The following is a 24,414-nucleotide window of genomic DNA, read 5'->3' as shown; positions in this document are numbered from 1 at the left end:
CAGTAAAACTCTTCTACAGGTATTTCTAAATACGTTGCAGGTTATTCATCGTTTGATTGCAATTTTATTTGAAGGTTTAATAAACGAAAGCTGTATTTTCAGGCTCTTTAAATGTAAAATGCCAAAGAAAAAGCAGAGAAACATGTACTGTGACATTTTATTTTAATATAAAATACATAAATAAAGCATCTGCAGGTGGCATCAGGAGCATGTGCACAGATTTATATACACACATACATATGCATGTAGGACTCAAACACACTATCAGGCATACAATCACCCCACAAAATAAAGAGAAAGAAACTCAACGACGGCAGGATGCAGCCAGAAGAAACATCTGTAGCTTCATCACTTCCTGCTCACCACGCAGGTCACATGACCACAAGGAGCAGTGCAGCAGTTCTGTTCACCCTGGAGGTAAAGGATTTAAAAAGTCCACGCTGTAAACGACACAGGAAGCAGATGGTGTTATAGACTCACTTGTCACTTTATTAGGTACGCCTGATCAAGAGCTTTCAATGCAAATCAACCAATCAAATGGCAGCAACATTGCATCAGTTTCTGCCATGATTAGAGCATAGTGTTCATGAGTAGCTGTACCTAATAAAGTGGTCAGTATGTATTTGTAAAGATATGTTTCTAATTTGTTGTGAAGCTCTCCCAATAAAATTAAAAATGAAGAGTTTCGTTCCAAAACAAGATAAAACTTTAAACATCATGCTTCACTTTTTAAATAAAGACCGTTCTGGGAGGAAACTCTTCATGTTTTCTCATTTTTTCTGCTGCAGAAAATCAACATTTTTGCAGCCTGTACCACAGAACGCAGCATCATCTAGTCTCAGTATCTCCAAGGCTCTACTGATTGCACATAGAAACCCTTAAATTTCACCTAAAACGAGGCGCCGTCTCACAATCCTTAACATGCACCGTTGCGTCTGAGAGGACTTCTTTGGCCGAATGAGTTCAACAATTAAAACCTCAGTATGTTTGACGGCAGACCTTAGATCAGTGCAGGAGTTAGAGAAGGTGAGAGCTGAACAGGAAGGAAACCGTCCCCATGTAAATGAAGGCGTATGGGGCAAACACACACATACAGCAAACAGAAAGTAGAAGATAATCCAACATTCCTCAGAAAGAAACAATTATAGTGCTGTCTCCTGGTCACTCCCTCAAATATGAAAAACAAAGTGTAAAATTAAACTTTTATCTGCCTTAAACTGCCTCAAAGGAGCTGTGCAAAATGGCACGGAGCGCGGAGGAGCGACGCCTCCGCTGGGAAACTATTGAACATGCAGCCAGAGCCACGAGAAAGCAGCCAATCAGATCGATATGTTTATAAAGCCTCTGTACACCTTAAACTTATCCTCTCATTTCTAAAGAGCATGTAGAAAAAACAGGTCTTTTGCAGGGATATAACATGGCTGACAGCGCCCTGACGGGAAAGTCTGGACGTCAGGCTGCAGAAGGATGGAGGGAAGGAACCGGAGCGGGGATAGACATCATCTTAATCTTACAGGTAGAAAAATTACATGGCAGCAACAACATCTGATGTGAGCGTTTCTGTGCGTTTGTCTACGAGGGCGGAGTTTTGAAAGCCCCCCAGGCGTGGAAGCAGCGCGTGAAGCAGTGAGGCTCGTTTCCCTTCCGCACCAGTCGGAGCTTCCGGGGGTGTTCGGTGTCTTTAGAGCGCATGTGCTGGATGTAAACCTGCAGAGGGAGAGGAGGAGGAGGAGACTGTAAGAGACGGGAGGAAGAATACCTGCACACCATAGAAGATAAGGTTCTAGAAAGAGCAGGATTTTTAAAAACATCTCTAAATGGATGGAAGGTTGGGAAATTTTATCCTAAGGTGGTGATAATCAACGTGTGGCTCTTTTGTGATGATTTGAGGCTCTTTCATGTCTAAATTTGAAATATTTTTCCCCCAGAAAACCTTAAAAAAAGGGAAACTTTGACCTCAGAAATTATCCATTGCAAGTCACATTAATCAGTTTGTTTCCCACACTTATACAGTTGGCTTTAATTGTCACCCTTATTTTTTGTCTATTTATTTCCATTGCCCTTATTTGCAATTTTTTGCCCTTTTTTTTCAATTTTGTGCCACTTTAATCAATTTTTACTGCTTTAAGCCCCCTTTCTGTCACTTCTTTTTGCAACTTTTATCCAGTTTTTGCCCTTTTTAACCAGGTTTTACCTCTTTTATCCTGCTTATTGTTATTGTTTTCCTCTTTCTTGCCATTTTTTTTTTTTACCAATTTAAGATGCTATTTGCCATTAAATGCCACTTTTTGCCATTCTTTGCTGCTTTTTGCCAATTGATTCCCACCTTTTTGCTGCTGATTTTTCACCCCGTTTTGTCCATTTTAGCCACCCTTTACTCATTTTTTGTCACTTCTCACCCATTTTTGACATTTTTCTCTCCACTTTCCTCCCATATTTTGCCATTTCATGCATATGTTTTACTCATTATACCACTTATCTCCCAGTTTTTTTTCAACAGTTTTTTGGTTTAGCAGGGTTAAGTAACACTGTCCTAAGGTATTTTAAAAAACAGCCATAGCATCCTTTCAATCATGAAAAGTCTGCTCTTTAAAGTGTGCATTATGCCTCAAGAGAGTGTCAGTTTCCAGCAGCAGCACCACCTGCATTTAAAGACACTCTAAAAACATGAAAGCAGGGCACAGATGACCTCATGGTTCAGTTGCGCCTCATGCTTCTGAGTGGCACTTTCTCCTCACCTGGCAGGCTTTGAGGCTGAGTTTGATCTCCACCTGGCTCGTCTGAGTACCGACCCACATGTACACCTGAGGATCAGAGAGACGAGAGTGAAAATCAAGGACACGCTCAGAAAGGAGGAAGTCTGCTTCTGTTGGATGGAGATTTGTTGTCACCTCTTTGCCGTTGTCCAGCAGCATGATGTCATCGTCCGCCAAGTCGTCCTGACAGAAGTCCGAGCATTTCTCCGACACGGAGAAGTAACCTTTCTCGTTCGAACACCTGAAGGACACAGAGGAGGAGAGGAGATTGTTTAAATGTGACTAGATAATTCTTTATTTGTACACCAGGTGTGTCCAAACTACGGCCCGGGGGCCAAATGTGGCCCGCAGTCCCTTTTCAATTGGCCCATGGCAAATGCTACAGATTAAATGAAATATGGCCCTCGTTGGAAAATTAAGCTTGTACTTGACTGCCCATGAGTGGGGGTGAAGGGGATCGCTTTCTGGGTCCCAACCAAATAACAAACACTCTTATCAAAGGAACATTTTTAAACATTTTTATGCTGTTGTGTGCAGCCTTCAAAACCTAACCCCATTTCCTTAGAGCTAAAATGGCTTCAAAATGGCTTCAAAATGGCAAAAATGGTCAGTAAAGATGGTGAAATAGGATTTAAAAGTGGCAAAATGGGATAAATAAGATAAAAATGAGCAAAAAAATGTGGTGTAATAAGATAAGAGGACAAAAAGTGGCACTAATGGATCCAAAGTGGCAAAAAGATATGAAAACATGGGCAAAGAGGGACAAAAATGGGTTAAAAAGGAGCTGAAAAGTTTACCCTGCATGGCAAAAAAGTTGCAAAAATGGATCAAAATTGGCAGTAAATAGAGGCGGAATGAAAGAGTGGTAAGATATATGTTTAAAGTTGCAAAAATGGGCATAAAAGGTGGTGAAATTTAATCAAAAACTGGCAAAAATGGGTTAAATGAGGCAGAAATGGGCAGTAAATGTGGTGAAATAAGAAAAATCCATAAAATGACTGGCTATTTGCTTTGTCTGGCCTTTTCAGCAAACCTTATCACCAAGCACACCTTAACCTTCATCAGAGTGGTTTTACTAACGTTATTATCCTTGAGATGAGGGTTATGAACACGGCCCCAGCATCCTTAAATATTTCTGTTTGCGGCCCTCAGTAATTTAAGTTTGGACACCCCTGTTGTACATGGATCGTGTTCTCTCACCTGAAGAGTCGAGCGTATTTCATATAATCTGCATCTTCATCGTACTCCTTCTGAGAACCAATCCCCACCCAGAAGAAATTCTCTGGCTCCTCCCCCTCGTTGATCACCTAGGAGACGAAAGGATCAGATTGACTAAACACGCTTCCAAGTATTTTTCATTTAGCTTGCAGCAAAAATAAGTCCCTTACAAGCTACACAGCCTCTTTTTTTGAGTAAATCATGCTGCAAAGATTTTAAAGAGAAATTCCATTTATCAAACAATGTCAGCTTTATAAATCAAAGATACTAAAAAAAGGTTCAAGTCCTCGGATCAGATGTGATTTTATGCCCAAAGATTCACGACAAAAGGAGTTCAAACATTCAGAAACCTGTCAGTTCACAGTCGGGGTGTGATTGGTACAGAGCACGACAATGACGCCCAATATGACTGAAACGCAGTGCAACGTCCAAGTGAGTCGTGACTCCAAACCCACGGCTACATCAGATGAAAATCGCACGCCCAGCCTAAGGCACACATCATACATGTTTACCTGTTTGCTGTAGGTGTCGTCAAACATGCTGTTCATGATGTCCTCGGCCAGTTTGGCCTCGTCGGGGTCGGCAGCTCGGCCCACCCAGGTGTAAACGATGCCCTGATTGTCTGTGCTCTCAAACGGTACCTGCAGGAAAAAATGCCGAGTTATACCAAAGAAAGGATTTCTGATTTTGTTTGATCTTACAAAGGAGAAATCTCTGCTAAGATTTCATATAATCACAAACAGTATGGTAAGATCAAAAATGTTGAGAAACCTTGAGGATAAAGCAGAACTCTGAGTTGAGATTACTGGAATCTGTTCCAATCTGGATCGTCCTGAGAGAGAAAGAAAAGGTCAGAAATATTTCAAAAGAGGCTTTAAAACTTAAAGGTTTGAAAGCAGCATGTGTGCATAAATCTGAAAAAGTTCAGCGTCTAATTTTGGACCACGCAAAGGTGCACCAAATGAAATGGCTCAGAAAATCAGCAGGATGTTTGATGACTTTCTTGGCAAGTTTGTCACAATTTTTGAAACTCTGAAACTTTCTCATGCAACATAAAACGATATAAACTGGTTATCCTAATAAATCTAACAGTGCTGAAGTTTAAAATAAATATCTGTTTGACAGGAAGGTGTCTTATAAGGGAATAAATACATCAACATTTCCAAGCTTATCCTCCACACTGTCTTAAATGTACAAATGCATTGGCTAATTAAGTCTTTCTGGTGGAGTTTGGCTTAAATCTGTGATCAACTGGTGGCACTAGTGCCACATCAGGCCCCTGTGTCTTCCCATCTGGCCCCAGGAACAATATTCAATTTAGAAATATGCAGAGGAAAAATTAGGTTGATGCATGTAAAGCATCTTTTTTAAATTTCAAAACTAAAGCCTTTTTTTTTGCACAGGTTTTTCTCCAATCAGGGCACACCATATCAGCACTGGACCCAGTGACAGAGAACATAACAGCCCCGATGCATTCACCTAAAATATCTCAATCGCCCCCTTGTGGCTGGCTATGGTATAAGGACTGATCTTGTTTTTGTGGCTAAAAATGGCATAAATTTTAAATAAAATAAAATATTTAAAAATATGTTAATTAGACCAAAATGTCTCTTAATCTAAGTTTATTTGAAAGTCTGGCCCCCAAAGAAAACCCCTGATGGATGCAACGATTCCTGCCTTGAATATTTCAAAACTGAAAACAAGAATTACCCACTGCTTTCTGTCAATAACTTCTGTTTTTGTTGCAGCAGCATGGATGTGACTGGACTAAATTCTGATATTGTGATAATCCGTCTACCTGGTGCAAAGTGCGCTGCCATTTGTGCGTATGTGGTAGAGAGAAGGCTGAGCAGAGTCCGTCTTCTGTTTCCTCTTCCCTTTGTGGATGATGAACTTCCTCTTGAAATGCGACAAGAACTTGAGGTTCTCCTGCTGCTGTGTCATCCGCACCACCTTAAAAAAACAAGCTGACGTTTTAGCAGAAGTGTCGATGCTGAAACCGTGATGAGCAAACAGAATGACGCAAGAAGACACGAGAGTAAAAATCAGGCGTGGTACCTTGAGCTTTCCGGGGAACAGACTCTCAAACTTCTTCTGCAGGGAGAAGGTGAAGGTGAGCCAGCCCATGTTGGAGGCCTGCCTGCCCTGCCAGAAGTAGACCACACACTGGAAGTCTTCCTCAGGCTGTTTGTCCTCCTCATCCTCTGCTGCTCCTCCTCCTCCTCCTCCTCCTCCTCCTCCTTCACCACCTTCACCCTCCTTCTTCTCCTTCTCGTCCTCCTCGTACTCCACGGGTACCCAGTATCTGAGAAAGCAAAGAGACGGCAGCTTGACTGGGGCTGAATTATTTCACATTAAAAGCAGAAGAGAAGTAACGCTCTTAGGGCCTGTTTTTAACCCAAAAGAACTGACTGCATGCTCGCCGCTGCAACCAAGATACCAGTATAAAATGCTGAGACGTGCACACAACTTGAAGGTGGAATAATTTTTAAAAAGAATGACATGGTGATTAAATTATTTTCCAGTACCAGAAAAATGCTGTGCATTTTTATGCAAGTTAGTTAATTTTCAATCAAACAAATAGATTATTTCATTTTGGCTTCATGCACCAACATCAGCTGTCTGCTTTGACTCCCAAACACTACAGCACACCTGCAGCTGTAAATGTGTCCACAGCTTTAACAACACCAGGATGAGGTGCTGCTGAAAGCAGGAATACCCTCACTTAAGACTGGCCCACAGAAACAACATAATGCTCTTTGGGTCACATGACTAACATCCAGCAATGGGATGATTGCACATGCACACAGCAACATCGTGGCTGTAAAACTGACGCTGACGCTGCAATATCTCATACCTACTCTGATACTGTGCTGATACCCACCTCAGCTCTTTTCTACAGCTATAATTTAACCTTTAAAGGTCTAACTTACACACTGCACACAGATCTACCTGCAGAGGAAGACGTAGCAGTCCTGAGTATGGAAGTGTCCAAACTCCTCCTCAGGCAGACGAGCAAACTTCTTCCCCTCCAACACGAATCCCTCCATACCGTCCAGATCCTCGTTCCACTCCTCCATCAGCTGCTCAGCCTAGACAGAACCATGGCAAACCAAATGTTTAAGGTTCATACATGGAAAAAGAAGAGGATTTTAAGCCAGGGTAAAGGACTATCAGGGTACCTCAGTGAGAGGCATGGCTGGCTGTCTGGGGAGGAAGAGAGCCGTGAGGTCGGCCTTCATCTGATCTTTCTGTTCCGAGTCTTTCTTCACCTGAGAGAGGAAACGGTTTATGAAGCATGACTACTTTGATCCTTTAAATGCTATAAACTGAATAAATAGTGGGTGGAGTGAGAGTCAAACAAAGGTGCGTGTATCACTGACCTTGCCCTGCAGGTTGTCGTTCTGCTGAACCGTCTCAGCTGCTCGGGTGTAGTCCACCTTCAACACGTCGTCCCAGTTCTTAAACTTGGACTTGAACACCTGACAAACAAAACATTACAAGATGAACTTTGCAAAAAAAGGTAGAAAGATGAGTGTGCAATGGTCCAATCAGAGATGTGGCTCATCACAATATGATTGTGCTATTGCTAGGGTTTGTGCCTTCTCCATGCCCAAATATCCTGGTTTCTCCTTAAGGTAGTTCGTGGTAAGTCTACCTTGAATGGCTCTGACATTATGGCTAAGAAGCAGCAGAGACTGAATGATGTTGTGGCTGATTAGGGACAATAGGAAGGAGGGAGTGGGCGTGTCTTATCCCTCCCTCTAAACCCTGTTCTTGATGCTCTAGAGGTTTTACTAATTCTATATCAGCTGACACTGAGATTTAGTTACTCTTTGAAAAAGTTTGTTTTTAAGCAACACTTTCTTTCCAGCACCTTTCAACATAAAATTTCTGCACACTCACACTTCCCCAGCATCATGTACGTTCCTGTAGACCAGCGTTACTCAACCCTGCCAACCAAAGAGCTAAATTGTTGAAAAATGCCATCGCAAGAGCCACAATCCAAATGGTGTAAAGTGACTAAAATGGGCAAAAAAGCTGTAAAAAGGTGGGAAAAATTGGGCGAAAAAGGGCAAAAAGCGACAAAAAGCATCTGAAATGGGCAAAAAATTGCAAAGAAGCAGGATGAAAGTAGCTAAAACTGATGAAAAGGGGCAAAAATGGGATAAAAGTGGCAAAAATTGACGAAAAAGTTGCTTATGGAAGTGGTAAAATTGGGCGAAAAGTAGCAGAAATTGATTTAAAGTGGTAACAAATAGGGGGAAGAGGGGCAAAATAGGCATACAATGGAGAAAACTGGGTGAAAAGTGGCAAAAATGGGTGCAAAGTCACAAAAATGGAGATACAGGTGGTCAAAAAGCAGCAAAAAATGCGTGAAAATGACTTAAGTGGGCAAAAAAGCTGTGAAAAGGTGTGAAAATGGCATTTAATGACAAAAAGCATCTGAAATGGGCAAAAAATTGCAAAGAAGCAGGATAAAAGTGGCTAAAACTGATGAAAAGCAGCAGAAATGGAATGAAAGTGTCCAAAAATGTAACAAAAGGGAAAAATAAAGGTTGAAAATTAAGTTTGACCATTAAAACATACTTTATGAGTGTGGGAAACAAACTGGTTAATGCGACTTGCAATGATAAATTTAGTTAGTTAAAGGTCAAAGTTTAAAAGAATAATATTTCAAATTAAGACATAAAAGAGCCAAAAATCATCACAAAAGATCCACATGTTGAGTATTGCTGCTATAGACACTTTCCCTTTCTATTAGATTTCTGTTTATAAATACCAGTCAAAGTTCTCTAGCGCCTGAAGGCTCTTTGCAATGAAACCTGACTCGTCATCATTAGTATCTGAGGTGTTGCTGGCTAATCGTTACCTGACATTCAGTGCCCTCCAGGTTGCGAGTGACGCAGCAGTGCTTGGGCCGGTGCAGCATGGAGCAGATCTCCTGACCCAGCTTTAAGGCGGCCGCTCTGACGAGGCGAGGAGACTTCCTCCCGATCCAGATGAACACGTCAGACCAACAGTCCAGGATGTACACGCATTTAGTGTCCAGCAGGGACTGCAACTGTGAACGAGCGGGTGAAAGAAGCTCAGGAGGGATGCACAATGATGCGTCTTCTTTAAAGGGATTTTTAGTCATTGCACAGCAGATAAACATACCAGTCTCAGCTCTGGCAGCGTGTCCAGTTTGACCTTGGCGTCTTTGTGCTCGACTGACAGCTTGTAGTTAATCTGTGGCAGCTCCAGGTAGCCCAGACCCAGACCCACCTATGAGACCAGTACGTGACATTTGTAATATGATTTTAGTTTGGATACGATGCACTGAAAGTTTGAACAACTACCACAAGAATCATGCACCGACTCAGACAGAAGAAAGAGAAAAAGCAAGATAGGCAACATTCACATCACAACAGAACAGAGATTTAGGAGTGAAATAAAGAGACCCACCTTGTATAGTTTAGGTCTGATAGGAGAGAAATCATCTGGTACGTGTTTCTTAATCTCCTCCGGCTGTCCTCCAAGTGTTTCCCAGAACTCCGGCGGCTCCTGTTTCTGCATCAGGGTCGTTATCTCTGCCTTCCCCTTTCGCTCGTTTTTATTTATCTTTTCTGCAAATAATCTAAAGAGACAAAAACATGAGAAAACAGCGTCACACCTCTCCATCTATGGGCTGGAATCTGCAGCGAGTTTGTGTTACATCGTGTAGATTTTCCAAACAAAAGGCTGAAAAGTTTGTGCCAGACAGTGATTTGTGTTGTACCTGGCCTTCGTGGTGCCGCTCAGGGTGGCGTTGGCTCCTCTCCAGACATAAATGTCCAGGCCTGTGTCCAAGAGGAAGACGAAACTGCGAGGAGGAAAGAAGCAGAGTGTGGAAATGAATTACCAGTGACGAATCTACCATTAGTGCACATTAACAGAGCTGTTTGACAGACTGAGAGGAGAGGGATTAAGGAGGAGGGGAGCAATCAAAGAGAAAGAGAGCGTCTATGAAGCTGTACTTACCGTGGGTCGAGGGAGGAGCCCTTCACAGGTACGGACTCCAGTCTGATGTTTTTCTTCCCATAAACTCTGTACAACCTTAAAAAAAGAACACAAGAGGATTTAATACTGAGGTAGGAACTTTTAAGAACTCAGACTCGAGCTTTGGTGCCTCAACTACAACACTGCTCTGGGGATTAAAGATGAATTATAGAATTGATGTGAGACGCTTTATAAACAAAGTTCCCTCCAGCTTACCTGACAGAGTACTGAGTGTCCTCCACCGTGTAGAATCCACTGGCTGTTCCTCCCTCGATGTAGGAGATCTCATTGTTAAACACCTGCACACAGAAACAGTTAAAACGGCTCAGAAAGGCTGAAACACACGCTGACGTCTGTGTGCGTTTTTCTACATACAGCACTGAATTCCTCGCTCTCGTCACCCATCTCCTCTCGTATCGTTCTGCACTCTGCACCGAGGAAGTTTCTGAGGTTGACGGCGTGGATGGCCGAGCCCGCCTTCTTGTCTAGAGTGGCCTCCTGACCGATCCAGTAGAAGATCTGATAGCTCAAGGCGCCGTTGTCATCCAGGAAGGTCTACAGCCAGACAGAAGACATATAAACTTAAAGAGATTTGAGCTGCAGCTTCATAAATCCTACTTACAATGATCTAACATCCTTCTGCTGAACTGTATCTTCTCTAAAAGATGGCTAATTTCATGGATTACCTTGAGGATGATGTAGCAATCAGCCTCGTAGAACTTTCCATGGAAAGTTTCATCAACTTGGACGGGAATAAAGTTTTCTATCTGCCACACTGCCACACCTGGAACCTGCAGGACAGAGAAAAAGAAACAACTGAGGCAAAGATTCTGTAAGGTTTTTCTCACTAGACGTGCAAAAAAACATAATTTCTTTAATTTTCAAACACTAAAACATATCTACCTGCCCCACGTCCTCCAAAAAGAACTCAGAATAGTCCAGCTGAGGTTTCTCTAGGCTTTGGTCCCAGCGTCGGATCTTTAAATCTCCATATTTCAAGTCACCGTTTTCCTGAAAAAAATCAGAAATGTTGGTTCAAAAAAGTCAAATTATAAAACACGTTTCTTTCTTTCTTCACCCTCACCTCCAGGTTCTTCTTCTCCTGTGCGACGTCACTCATCCCCTTCAGCACCTGCTTGGCCTGATCGTCCTGAGAGCAGTCCTTCCTCCTCCTCAGCCTCATCTTCCTCGCCAAATGATCTCTGGGGCTGGCTCCTGTAAACGCAGACAGACACCGATTAAAGCCTTAAAATGCAAAAATTTTAGTGAAGATACAAAGCACCACATTCACGCACCTCCTCCAGCAGCAGCCACGGTAGCAGGCGAGGCCCCGGCCAGCCGAAGTTGGTTCTGCAGAGAGAAGTCGATGTTGTACCACTCGGCTGCTCTGTCCACGGGTTTAGGAGGCATCACAAGGTTAGGGTTCTCACGCACATCCAGAATCTACAGAGAACAATCATTGAAAAGTTAATTATATGGGGTAGATAGTTCAATAGTGAGACAGTTTGGGTGTCAAACTACCAGAAATAAAACCTCAGTGTGGTATGAGAAAAGTCAAATAACACTGATGCATGTTTTGCAATCACAGCAACAAAAATCAATGTCCTTTACACCAACACTTCAGAAAATTACAGGCAAACCAAAAGTAACAACGTTAGTTTGATTTATAATGCTGCAATTAATTACCCCACTAAACAGCAGCACCAATAGTGTTCCAGGTGTGTAGCCAGAGTCAACCAGGTACGACTGACCTCCCCAAAATCCTTCAACTGACTGGCTATTTGCCTTGGCAACCACTTAACTAGCCATGTGAGCACACTCAATCACTAATAAACGAGTGAAGTTTTTTTTTAAATCTGGTACTTTCCAGTAAAATAAAATATCCAAATACTGAGACTGTATTGCTTTCCTGTGGTGTTGGTTTGGTATTAAAAAGCACTGAAGCATCACAATTACAGGCAATTGCTTTAGCCAACCATTTTACTTTCCTTCTTGGTGTCTCTAACTAGAAGTTTAAAATATTTCTGCCCTTTAAGCCCCTCTTTTAAAAGTTAACAACCACAACATTGATCCACCATTTACAAACAAAAAGTTGTTTTGGATGCATTACCTCTAAATCGGTCAAGAAGTGGATGGCTTCAGGTAGCGTAACCAAGCGGTTTTTATTTAGTACCAACTTCTTCAGCTTGCCACACCTGGACAACAACACAAAATCACATATTTTACAACTTTATCATCTGGTAGGGGGATAAAATTCAGAAACATTACTAAACAGCTGCTCAAGTTAACTTAGTAAAAAAATCTCTGTTTTCACCTTTTAGGAAAACATTGGATATGCAGAATTTAGAAAACTCACATAATTAGACTCTGATCACTCTAAATGTATGTACTTGTGTCTTTAAACTCACCTGCAGAGACCCTCTGGGATAAGTTCGAGGTTGTTGTTTGCAGCCATGAACTCAGTAAGGCTGGACAGTTTGCCAACGCCTGGTGGGACCCCGTCAAAGTCCAGTTTGTTCGAGTTTACGTACAGCTTCTTCAGTTTAGACAGCTTACAGATAGCAGACTGGACAGAGATCAAAACAGAAAATAACTTTAATATAGGAACAAATCCAGCTGATCATATGTTGGTAAAAAAAAAGAGTCTCTGTGTGGCTACGGTCATCCTTACAGGCAGTGAAGTGAGCTGATTGCGACTCAGGTTAAGCGTCTCCAGCTGAGTCCACTGGTCGATGCACAGAGACAGCTCTGAGATCTGATTACTGCTGAGGTTGAGTCTCTTCAAGCTGCCTAGCGAGTAGAGGCACTCCGGCACCCGCGTCAGGTCATTACAGGACAGGTCAACGTCTGTGAGAGACGGGATAGACGGGGGGAACATGAGTTTAGAGAGTAAAGCATGTTCACCCAAGCAGAGAGTACAATAATATAAACAGAGACAAGGAGAAGAAAAACATGCCTGGTCTCCTGGTGAGATCTAGAAGAAAGCTGGGTTTATGTGTGTAGTTTACCTGCTAAATGTGTCAGACCCTCCAGGCTGGTGGGCATGTTGCTCTGGGTCCTCTGTGTGTTCCTCAGGTGGAGAGTTTGTAACGCCACCATGGCGGGAAGCTGTCTGCTCAGACACACAGACGAGGACAGTTAAACCAGCTCATTAAATTCAGGGTGCAAGATATACGTTCAATGCATTTTTTCTAGTAGTTTGTCTGCAACACATATGTGGTTGTGACCAATATCATCGTTTAAATGCAAAAAGTGCTTCAAAATGTTACAGTAATTCAGGTAAGAGATTCAGGTGCGCCACCCAGGTATATTTAAAGCCACTAAAGTTTATTTGTCAACCTTTTCTTTTTTTTTTTTGACATGATCACCATCTGCACGTATGAGAGTGACAACTACCTGGAGATCCCTCCTGTAAATATATAGATTTAAGTGCGACAGCTTGTTTACAACAGTTTTGTAGCTGTTTCATTCATTTCCTGCAGCTTCTGGCTGCAGAGATTGTCCTCTATTCATGTACTCGTGGATGACGTTTACAGTGTGCTACCTCATCAATAACAAGTCCTAACACGGAGCTTTGATTGCTGAATATCAGGAGAAACACTTTGAAGGACAAGTGATGTTACTGCAGGTTCTTTGAATGGCGTTTTCTTCATAAATACTGCCAAAAGAGCAGAAAAAAATAACTGTAGAGCTCTGGCTCTTAACTGGTGGGCTAAGACCAAAGTTATTTTAGTAAGCTTTAAACAAATAACTAAAACTGAAATGTAAAAATCATGTTAGATAACTAAAACTAAAAAACTAAGCTTTACAAAAAAAACTAAAACTAAAAAATAATTCTGTGCTTGCAAAACTAACTAAACTGAAATAATTTTAGAGACAAAATCTCCTTAGTTTTCGTCTTTGACAGCAGCAGAGAGATGTTAATTTTAGGTTTTGAGTTGAAATTGAATAAATAAAATGCAAAGTGCAGAGCCCTTTTGGGTCTCACCCCTGACAGGTACTCCAAATTGCTAAAAATACTAAAACAACAAAAAACTTTTGCCTTTTTGCAAAATAAAAAAACTTGACTGATTCATCCTGCTATCTTGGATAGAAATATCTTGAAGAAAGCTGGTTTTCCTATGAAAATAAGATGCTTGCATGATAGATAACATGCTTGATTTTGTTCAGTCCTATGCTCTAAGTCCAGATTCTTTTCTTATATTAATGTCCGCAGTTGAAAAAAATTAAGAAATTTATGTCACAATTTCACATTAAGAAAGTGGTTGTAAGGCCTAAGGATAGACCAGTTAAGAAGCACTCATGTAAAGAATTAGGCAAGGCAGGATAAGGATCCCTACCAACCAAGTACAGGCTCATTCTGTGGGTAATGCTGCCATCTGTTTATAACCTGCACTTACCCTTACAGTTTGCTGTGGCTTATATACTAGTATGAAGTGCTGAGACATGCATCGTCATCACTGCAGCTGCCACCATCACACACGGCATAAGACCTAATGTGATTGAACTGTGCATTTTAAAGAAAACTGAGTATACCATTAAGTACATAAAGCTTGTGGAGCGCTGGTGTGACTGGGAACACTCCTCAGTAAGGACAAAAGATGACAGGTAGAGGAAGATGATGGTACTAAAAGAGCAACACAGCTGCACAGAAACTGCATGTTGTGGACTTTGCTGAGTGCAAAGGAAATCGTCCTGAGTTGGATGATTTAAAGGGCCTCCATGAACAGTCAGACGTGTACGTGCTGCTCTCCTCGCTGGTTTTGCCGATCTTGTCTCTGTTACTATCTCTGAAGCACAGAGGGAGGGATAAATTCGACCACCATTACTCCTCTGTGATGTTCGCACTGAATGAGAAACATCACAGGGGGAATAAATATCACCACTCTAACATTATCTAAGGCAGTGGTTCACAAGTGGTGTGGCAAGGCACACTAGTGTGCCTTAAGGCAAGTCTAGGTGTGCCGTGGAAATTTGTACCATACGTTATTACCACAGCTTTATGGCAAATACTGTAACCAGGCCTGCCAACAGATCTGGCTGGATCTCTGAAAAACTCCAGAGAATGGGACCTCCCCAGCTTGGATTTATTGATGATACCAATAAATGTCTGTTGGAACAGTAGCATTGGTGCTAGCATCCTAGCAAACAGTTACCTCATTAAGAGCTGAAAAGCATGGCAAGCTATTATTTGGTTGAATTGGTGTTGAAATTATTAATTCAATTACATACATTCTAACAAAGTTAACCAATTGTTCTACCCATATTTGCCACTTCTTTTGACAAATTACACCATTTTGCTGCCTTTTTTTTTTTTTGCATTTTCACCACTTCTTATTACTATTTTTGCCACATTTTGGAACTGTATGCCACATTTAACCAATTTTTGCTACCTTTTTGCCACTTCTCGCCCAATTTTGCTATTGTTTGGCCATTTTTTTGCCATTTTTCCCATCTCTTTTAACCCCTTTTTACCACATTTCACTAACTTTAACCCTTTGTGCCACTTTTGATCTATTTTGCCACCTTTTAAGCAATTTTTGCCCACTATAGCCTTTGTTTGACCACTTTTTTGCCCAATTTTGGCCTTTTTTTTAACTTTTAACCCATTTTTACCACCGTTTTACAACATTTAATCCTTTAGGCCACATATAACCCATTTCTGCCACTATTTTGACACTTTCAACAAGTTTTTGCCCATTTCAAGCCATTGTTTGGCCACTATTTTTTTTTTTAATATACCAATTCTTTTGCCCATTTCTGACTTTGTTTTGCCACTTTTTGCCCAATTTGCCATGTTTTTTTTAATCACTTTTAACCCATTTTTGGCACCTTTTGCCTACTTTTACCATCTCCTTGGCTGGGCCCCAGAAAGCTCTCCCCTTTATCTCCCCTTATAGGCCACCTTGGCTGTAACATTATTTAAAAAGTCTATTTTGTATCAATTTAAATATGGTCTACCAAGAGATTTTGGCTTAACCTTAGGTGTGTCTTGGGCAAAAAAAGTTTGAAAACCACTGAGCTAAGGATTCTGCAGTGGGAGTCTTCACACAGTAAGACAGTTTGATGCTAACCCCAAAATGATTTGTCACTGCACAAAACCAAGTACGTGTGTGTATCCTGATTGTTTTTTAGTGAAAATCAATGGAGAAAGGGTTGAAATAACTGTTTTTGAAAATAAATGTTTATGAAAACCCTTTTCCCTATGGGAGTCTGCATCTTAGATGTCAGTGCATCTTCTTAACCAAATTTTACTCTAAGAACTTTCATAAGACAAACTGGTGTATTTTACCGTAGCTGGGCATGCATCAGTGGGTTGTTGTTCAGGATGAGCGTCTGCAGGTGAACCAGGCGTCTCATCTGAGGAGGCAGGCTGTCCAGCTTGTTGTCGCTCAGGTCCAGGTACAGCAGGTCTGTCAGGTTGATGAACAGCTGGTTGGGGATGGCGTCGATGCCGTTATGGCTCAGATTTAGCACCAGCATATTTTTGCTGTTCTCCAGGTCTCTGGGGATCTCTGTCAGCTGGTTGTAGCTCAGGTCCTTAAGAGAGGAAAAAAATAACAACACAAGTGTGGAAAAACAGACTCACCGTAAACACCATCTGCATGCCAGAGTTATTTTTAGAACCTTGCGGTTACACTGTGATTTACAAAGAGTGACGCTGAGGTGTGAAGCTGAGGTAGGGAAGCAGAAAAGGGATGAATCGTGTTGCATATTTTGAACAATTTCTACAACAGTAGGTGTGGGTGTACCAGCACAGAGAGGTCGTCCAGCTGGAAGATATCATCTGGGACTCCAGAGTTTTTCAGGTTGTTGGCTCTGGCTACCACCGCCTGCACAGAGTGAATACATTTAGGACACGATCCTAACACTGGTGAGAGTAGGAGCAAAAACACCATGTGCTTTATGTATTTTTATGCGCATATATCGGTGCTTCATTTACCCGTAGATTTGGCAGGCTGGACAATTCTCCATGTAAGGTGGTCAAACTGTTGTGGCTGACTGAAAGATGCTCCTAAAGAAGAAAAAAAGGGGTTTGAATTACTCATACACACCATCCAAACAAAACCCAAACACTCTAATCCCACTGATGTGGCCTCTAAAGGCGTTTGTGTTATGAATCACCATGTGTTTTCTAAAAAGAATGATCTCAGACTAAACAGGATAAAATCAGAGCATATTTCTGGTAAACAAACCCCAGACACAGTGACTCCTAACCTTGATAACAGGATTATCTTATTTACTACAGCTGGGAAGATCATGATAGCGCAGATCATCTCCTCACCTTGGCTGCCTGATTGCAGATTTGAAGGTTTAGAGGTGGTAATCCTATCAAAGTCACTGATGACTAAAGCGAAGAGTGTTTGGAATCAGGAGACGGCTGATGTAATCTCTGACACCCAAACATCGAGTTTAGAAACTCTGGTATGCTTTGACTCATCTGAGATTCACAACTGCTCCAAAAATCCAGGATACCAGTGTAAAATCACAAATTACAACTAATGTTATAAATTAACTTGGAAATCCAAATTTAGCTTGGATTTTCAGTAAGATGGGATAACTAAGAACACGGTTTAAGAACTGACACTCAATGATCTTGAACCACTTCACCAATATGTGCAGCTGGTCTTACAGACTCATCTTTTCTAGGCTTGTTTTAATGTGATTTTTAGTCTGTAAATGAGGGAAACCATGATGATTATTTAGGTTTAAAAGGGTTTAATCATGTTGTCTGCTTTACACAAGAGCAGAAAACATGGCGACAGGACTAGGAGCTGGCATGAAAGTGCACTGCCATGTAGAGTTTGAACACACAACTGAAAGGCAACATGAACACGACTGCACAAGTATGTGGTACTCGCAGCGTTATAGGCCACTACAGCAGAGGCCTGATACAGAAGCATAAACTAGGCTTACTACCCATATTTAGACATCTGTGCATAATCTCATATCTAAAACCTGAATGTCTCACCAGTTTCTGCAGAGAGGCCAGCTCCTCTGGGAGGTAACACAGTCCGGTCCTGTTCAGTTTCAGCCATCGCAGACTGCTCATGGACTTGACATGCTCCGGGAAGTACCCACCCTGTAAAGACAGACAGAGGAGAGCGGTGAGAGACCGGCAAGTGGACAGAGGAGATCTCTAACAAGTGATGTTTGACTCTGAATTGATAGGTGTCCTGAACCCCAGCTACTGGGGCACTCAGTCTTCAGTGTGCAGCCCCTCATGCTAACTACTGGTTAATATGATCCTGTTTGTCGATGTGTTTCTGTGTTTTCTTGTAGCACAGTCATTAACTGAGGGGGGTTCATTTCTTCTTGGGTTCAATAAAGTATGCCCTCTTCTTTTTCTAAAGCCCAGCTGACATTACCTGTAAACATTTTAACCATATATATTTATGTTTGAAATATTTATGTAACTTTAATTGTAGTTTTTTCATTACATATAGAGATCTGTAAAGTGACATCAGGCATCAGCCCTTTATCACAGCAACAGCACTGAATTTAACTGAATATCAGCACAAACGTTTGCATAATCCACCTCAATCATGTGGGTTACATAGCTAGGTAACATGGCTAAACACAGCAGTCTGAGGCCATTTGTTATGTTCATTGTTTTCCTTGCTTCTCTCACAGGCAGCAGCTGCAGGATACCAACACAATGATCTAGGGCACAACTGGGCACAGGAAATGATGTCATCCCCCAGAGGCTGAATATAGATTTGAACTGTCAGCCTGACAAAAAAGAGCCCTTTCACCCGCTTATTTGTTCTTCTTTCACACCAACATGTAGCGAGAGATAAGCAGACGAATAGTTCAAATACATGCCTGATGATCTCAGCTGCCAGTCTCCTGAACAGAGATAGCAACCCTGCTAGTGTTTAAGAGCACAAACTCTTTCACAAACTCTCCATGACGCAAGAATTTTTAAACTCTGATATAATAGAAGTTCACTAGTCCAGGGATACTAATACTTGTTCTGTTACCACTGCGGATGAAGCAAGTCCGATGCATCCAAATTTGGGTTATTTCTCATTTTTATGTAGAAATTGCTTTCAAACTTCTACATCCTTTCCTCAGTTTCACAAGGATGTCTTGTTGACAAGTTATTTGTACAGTACAGAAAACTTTTAGGAGTTTGCTAGCATTTTTGATGAATTCTTCCTCTCTTCATAAAACAGATGTTTTTAAAGGTACTTTTCCTACTTTAATCAATCAAGCAACTAAGACTCTTGGGTTAAAACACATGCTACTGAAAAGATTTTAAGTATTTAATGTTTTGAGGACCTTAACATAACTTATTTAAGTCATCAAAGCTGTTTTATTTGTATGATAGCAGGCCCGTACATACAGGGCTCCAGCTGTCAGCAGAACAGCTGACTACTCACTTAATTTAAGCCGGCTACTCTGACTCATAGTTAACATAATAAAACTGGTTGACTAACAAGTTGTGACTTGTTTTTCTGTTCATTTTAAATGTATTTCAACAACGTAGGAAGTTAAAATAAAGGGATTTTGGATGACAACGTTTTCTGCCTCTTAACTATTATCATTGGCAAAACTTTCTTTCCCCCTCAGCTGGCTTCTAATTTCCCACAGGGTGACAAATAAATGTATGAAGTCTAGTCCATGATGGGAAATCAAACAAGCATGATGCCAACCTTTCTGTAGACATCGATCTGTACTCATTTAATTTAATGTTGTTGTTAATATTTAATGTTGCAAATACATCAATAGGCTTTAACCAGTTGTAGCTCACAGATCTCCATTTGTTATGGAGCCACTACAGCTAGGGTATATAAATATTTCAAGCTCCAATAGTTATGGTGGAATAAAGTGTTTGCAGATAATATCAGCTTAGTTTTATTTACACTATTCTTCAGTTTGTACGACATGCTTTAAATCAGTGGTTCTCACTCGTTGAGCCTCAGGACCAGACATTTCTTTTTAACCAATCAGGTTTATTTGGTGAAAAAAAATGCACAGTTTGGACCTAAAACAGTACAAATCATGTCACAGATCAAACAAAGGGTAAAACAAGCATGCTTTAATGAAGTTTCAGGACTATCTGGCGCAATTTTTGGTTACTGAAATGCATTTGTGACCCACTGAAAGTGGCTCTCTGACCCACCAGTTGAGAACCTTTAAATGATACATAACCCAAGTGTTAAAAAGTCCCTTTAGCATCTAATTATGATGCACATTACACTAGTGCCTGGTAGAGCCAGAGGAGGAATACGGCAATCTACCAGTCCCTAAAAGTTTTCTCTAATAGTCCCAAACTAAAGACTTGTGGATTTTTGACAGTGAGCCCCACATCACTGCACAAACACTGATATGCATAAATATCACAAATAAAAGAACCAGAAGTTACCGTTGGAGCAGAATCTCTGCTTACATTAGTTCAAAGTTCAATATTTTGATTTAGGTAGAAAATATATTTGAGAAAATCTTAATCCGTGTTGCCTTTAAACTAAACACCAAATTCTGGTAGCTGCCCAGTGACATTTTCAAATGCACATGCTGGAAACAAAAAAATAACTTAATGAAAATGTTTTGGGCTTCCAGCAGGCCAGTTTTCATTACTATGGTTTCAAAACAGGCACCGATAGGGATGCAGGGTGTCATCACCCTGATATGTTAGCTGAAAAGTTAAATATCGGCGTGAGCAGGTATGAACATTTCTGCAGTGTATTGACTAAATATCAGCCTATACTGACTATAAGTATCTCTATTTCCAGTAAGTTTGTGGGTGAGACCGACAGACTTACATCAGCTGATCTTTTTCTTTGTTATCCTTATCAGATAACAGAATTCTCATTTAACAAGCACCTTAGCCCTGCTCAGTGTAAAATATCCTGCACCCAGGGGTGCACCGATCGATTGGCCGTCGGCGCTGATTTCCTCAATTTTGGGGGATCGGCGATTCGGTCGATACTTTCATATGAAACCAATCTTATCCACCGATCTAATCTACCTCTACCTACTAAAATGTGAAAAATGAAAGACTAAAGGAACTGATATAATTTAGTAGTTTGGACAACTATGCTCTAAACTTTTCATCTGTATTTGAGAGAACTACCTCATGTGCAGTTAAAACAACAAGTTTGTATTGTTTCACAGGTATTGTTTAATGTTTTTCAATAAAGCAAGATTGGAACATTGAAGGTGTATGCTGGCAGTTATAAAAAATATTGTATTGGCCAAAATCGTAATCAGCAGGTCAGGCTTTTTAAAGATCAGTGCAATCGGTGCACCCCTACCTGCACTGTCTCTGGCAGTGGCACTGGCTTTACTGAATCTTAAATACTGTAAGAAAGCTCACTGTGGTAAAAGCCTCATCTCAAATGCACATTTGCATTCATTAATCTGTGATCACTGTGGTAAAATGCCTCACTTCTTATGCATGTCTGCACTATTTAATCTACTTACCATACTCAAATGCTGCAAGTAATTCAAATACTGTAAGAAGGCTCTCTGTGGTAAAATGCATCACCTCACATGCACACTTGCACTCATCAACTATCTTAAATGATCTTATCTACCTCATGTAAATCTGCCCACATCCTTGCATGTTTTATACTCTGACCATGACTAGTCAATATTCTTTCAAACTTTGCACATCTTGCAACCATACTGTCAAATCACAGACTTGTTTATACTAGAAAAAATACCTAATGAGAGCTTGTATTCTTAGTTCATTAAACCTTTTCAGATTTACTTATTTTTTGTGTTTAATGTTTAATTCCTATACATTGCGAGCAAAGCTAACAGGGGTCAAACTCCTTGTTGGGTAAGCATACTTGGCCAATACAGCTGATTCTGAAATGTTGAAGTATATTCTAAGGACTAAAGTTTTAATTCTGTACCACATTTATATATCAGGATCAGCTAAAATTGAATTTGTAAACATCAAGGCCGTATCCCTTGCTGATATATCTTTCAATACTTAATTGTATCGTATCGAAAATCCAATTCTGGTATCGCGATATCGTGAGTTTAAACGATTCATTCTTAGGTACTGATTTTTCTCAAAAAATCACCTATTGAAGAGAAACTTAGGAAAGTAAAGAATCTCTAAAAGACAACCTCCTGCATGATGACTAAACTGCACAAATGAGATGGCAACGTTTCATTCCTCTCCAAAGCCCAATTATTAGAGAGAAGCAGAGATTTAGTTATTCTAATAATAGACACTCTCAAAACACATGATAATGAAAAGAATCGCAGTATCTTAATTTCTGATAAAATTACTCTTTAATATGACTCATTGTGAGTCTCCAGTTAAAGGTTTTGTTTAACTTAAACGCTAGTTATTTCTAAAATGGAGCTTCTGAGTCAGACAGCCAGAGTTAGCAACACTGAGGCTACATTAGCGACAAAGCTAACATGACGTACGAAATGAGGGGTACTTTATCTTTTAATCGCCTACAGCAACGTAACAGTTAATAAAAGTAGATATTTATCAGTTACGGCCAACTTTTACTGAAAAGGTCTCTATAACCCACCCAAGAAGGACTCTTCGGGCGGAGACCTAACTGGTGCTTGGTTCATGTCAAAAATCTGACAACTGGCTAACGCCCAATGCTAACAGCACTGAGCTAATGTAGCAGTTTGATTCGCGCTGTACCAACTCTAGTTAGCGTTAGCGAGATAGCTGAAGGTGTAAGTCGCTAAATGGCGATAGTTATAAAATCTAATGGATTAAAGCCTTACTTTGAAGTCGTTTCCACTGAGGTCTACCCCCCTTATGAAGGGGAGAACTCCGGTGGCAGCCATTTCTGGTTGATGTCAGCAGCTGAGCCCTCAACTGTCTATTTTGGTCCAGGAGCAGTGAGGGGTTGTGGCTGGCTGTGGACTGGTCTTCTTTGGTGTTTGTTTGATGGCGGCTGACTCACAGCGCTTTGGCTCACTAGCGCCACCTGCTGCGTCGGAATTAGAAATCAAACGCTGTATTTGAAAAAGACCTCTAGTGGTCATTTCAAACTCCAGTGGTGGGAATTTACACTCTTTTAAGTGATCCGGATCATTTGGCTCTGGATCGTTTGGTTTCCAGTGCTTCACTGGCAGCATTTGGGTTCATTTGAACTGCCAAATTTATCAGTGTCATGGCATATGATTGGTATTTGTACTGGTTTTTTACTCCAATAATACTTGATTTTTCAATTAATGAAAATAGTGGTTTTGTTGTCACATGATTCCAATGAATGCCAGACATGGGACAGGGAGTGAAAAATGGTCTTGAGGAGTAAATGGGAACAACGAGTTAGTACATCAACGCTCTAAATGGACCTGCACATTGCAATCATCTCCACATGTACTGAGCACAAGCCCTACTCTTTACAAAAAAAGTGGTTTTAACCAATGTACCTGCCATTCAGGTGGTCAGTATCACATATTACTAGTCCTGCAGACTTTCTACTACTAGCTAGATGAAGAGAGACAAAGGTCTAGAGGAGTCCAGTACTGGGCTAAGAGGCTAGCTGAGACCCTTTAATGTATAAAAGATCCTTGTTTTGTAACAAGCATGCTTTCAGTGGAAAAGCTAATATGCTATTCACCAAATAAACCCTGTAAGGTAAGAGACTGGGTAATTAACTGGTGTATATGAACAAGTCTGTTCTACAAAACAGCTTTTTATTTTGAATCACGGTAGCTTTCTTATATTTGAGTTCCAGTTTTCTTTCTTTCTTTCAAAACTATTTTTCTTGATTTTTCTGTGATGTATGTTTAAAGCAATTTAAAGGTATCAAGGTAGACCAACATTTATTACCAAATATAAAGCACAGAACTTTAACCAAGAACATTTTGGCAGCTCTTCTCTCAGCAGACATCACTTCTTGCCCCCCATTTTGAGTTCTCCTCTGTTAAATGATTTCAGCAAAGAACCTACATCATGAAATTATTCTTCTTATTTCCTATCTGTGCAGGCTAGATAAAATCTTCTCACTTGCTTGGCTTATGGGCTCTATTTTTATTATTATTATTATTTTTATTATTATTATTTTATTAATTAAAATTAAATGACATTACATAAAGGCATACAAACATAATGTTGACAGACTATAATAATAACTTAAAATAAACCAACGTAAACAGAGGTACAACAAAGACATGATATATAATATATACACATAATACATAATAATACATTGAGGCTTACCCAACCAAGAGAAAAAATAAGAAACAAAAACTCATTTAGAAAGGACTAAAGAATTTGTTATATATTTCTAAGGTTTTTGCACATTTTCTGTTCCAACTGGTTAAAGATCTGATGTAATTGCTGAGTTCAATTAAAAAAACTTTGATGAGGGGGTGGCTGTTTTCAGTAAATTCCATTTTGTGGATGTGGTATTTTCCCAGTATGATAAATAGATTAATGATAAATTCAAATTGTTTTTTTTTTTGGTGATTGAAATTA

At 40.5% G+C, this 24,414-nt stretch overlaps 1 protein-coding gene across 1 annotated transcript; it reads right to left on the bottom strand.

Moving 5' to 3' along the window:
• Window positions 1-143: 143 nt before the first annotated feature.
• On the bottom strand, window positions 144-22,849 carry flii (FLII actin remodeling protein). The gene is made up of 31 exons (XM_041777666.1): window positions 22,710-22,849; window positions 17,968-18,078; window positions 16,939-17,010; window positions 16,748-16,828; window positions 16,288-16,535; window positions 13,004-13,107; window positions 12,667-12,842; window positions 12,404-12,561; window positions 12,106-12,190; window positions 11,291-11,438; window positions 11,080-11,210; window positions 10,899-11,006; window positions 10,682-10,786; window positions 10,371-10,550; window positions 10,212-10,294; window positions 9,978-10,052; window positions 9,736-9,819; window positions 9,423-9,594; window positions 9,135-9,242; window positions 8,848-9,039; window positions 7,358-7,456; window positions 7,157-7,246; window positions 6,927-7,066; window positions 6,033-6,279; window positions 5,773-5,927; window positions 4,746-4,806; window positions 4,487-4,615; window positions 3,957-4,063; window positions 2,892-2,997; window positions 2,739-2,804; window positions 144-1,707 (listed from the first exon to the last, which is right to left on the bottom strand). Exons 1-31 carry the CDS (start codon window positions 22,770-22,772, stop codon window positions 1,573-1,575), a joined length of 3,819 nt encoding a protein of 1,272 aa, XP_041633600.1. The 5' UTR covers window positions 22,773-22,849; the 3' UTR covers window positions 144-1,572.
• Window positions 22,850-24,414: the final 1,565 nt, after the last annotated feature.

Source organism: Cheilinus undulatus, linkage group 21, assembly GCF_018320785.1.
Source record: "Cheilinus undulatus linkage group 21, ASM1832078v1, whole genome shotgun sequence".
Lineage (NCBI taxonomy): Eukaryota > Metazoa > Chordata > Actinopteri > Labriformes > Labridae > Cheilinus > Cheilinus undulatus.
This window is presented reverse-complemented; position numbering and strand designations above follow the sequence as displayed.

Coding starts and splice junctions, on each gene's coding strand:
- flii (XM_041777666.1), bottom strand. CDS start 22,772: ATGGCTGCCACCGGAGTTCTCCCCTTCATAAGGGGGGTAGACCTCAGT. Junction 10,053..10,211: donor GACACTCAGTACTCTGTCAG/GTAAGCTGGAGG, acceptor TCTTTTTTTAAG/GTTGTACAGAGTTTATGGGA. Junction 7,067..7,156: donor CAGCCATGCCTCTCACTGAG/GTACCCTGATAG, acceptor GGTTCTGTCTAG/GCTGAGCAGCTGATGGAGGA.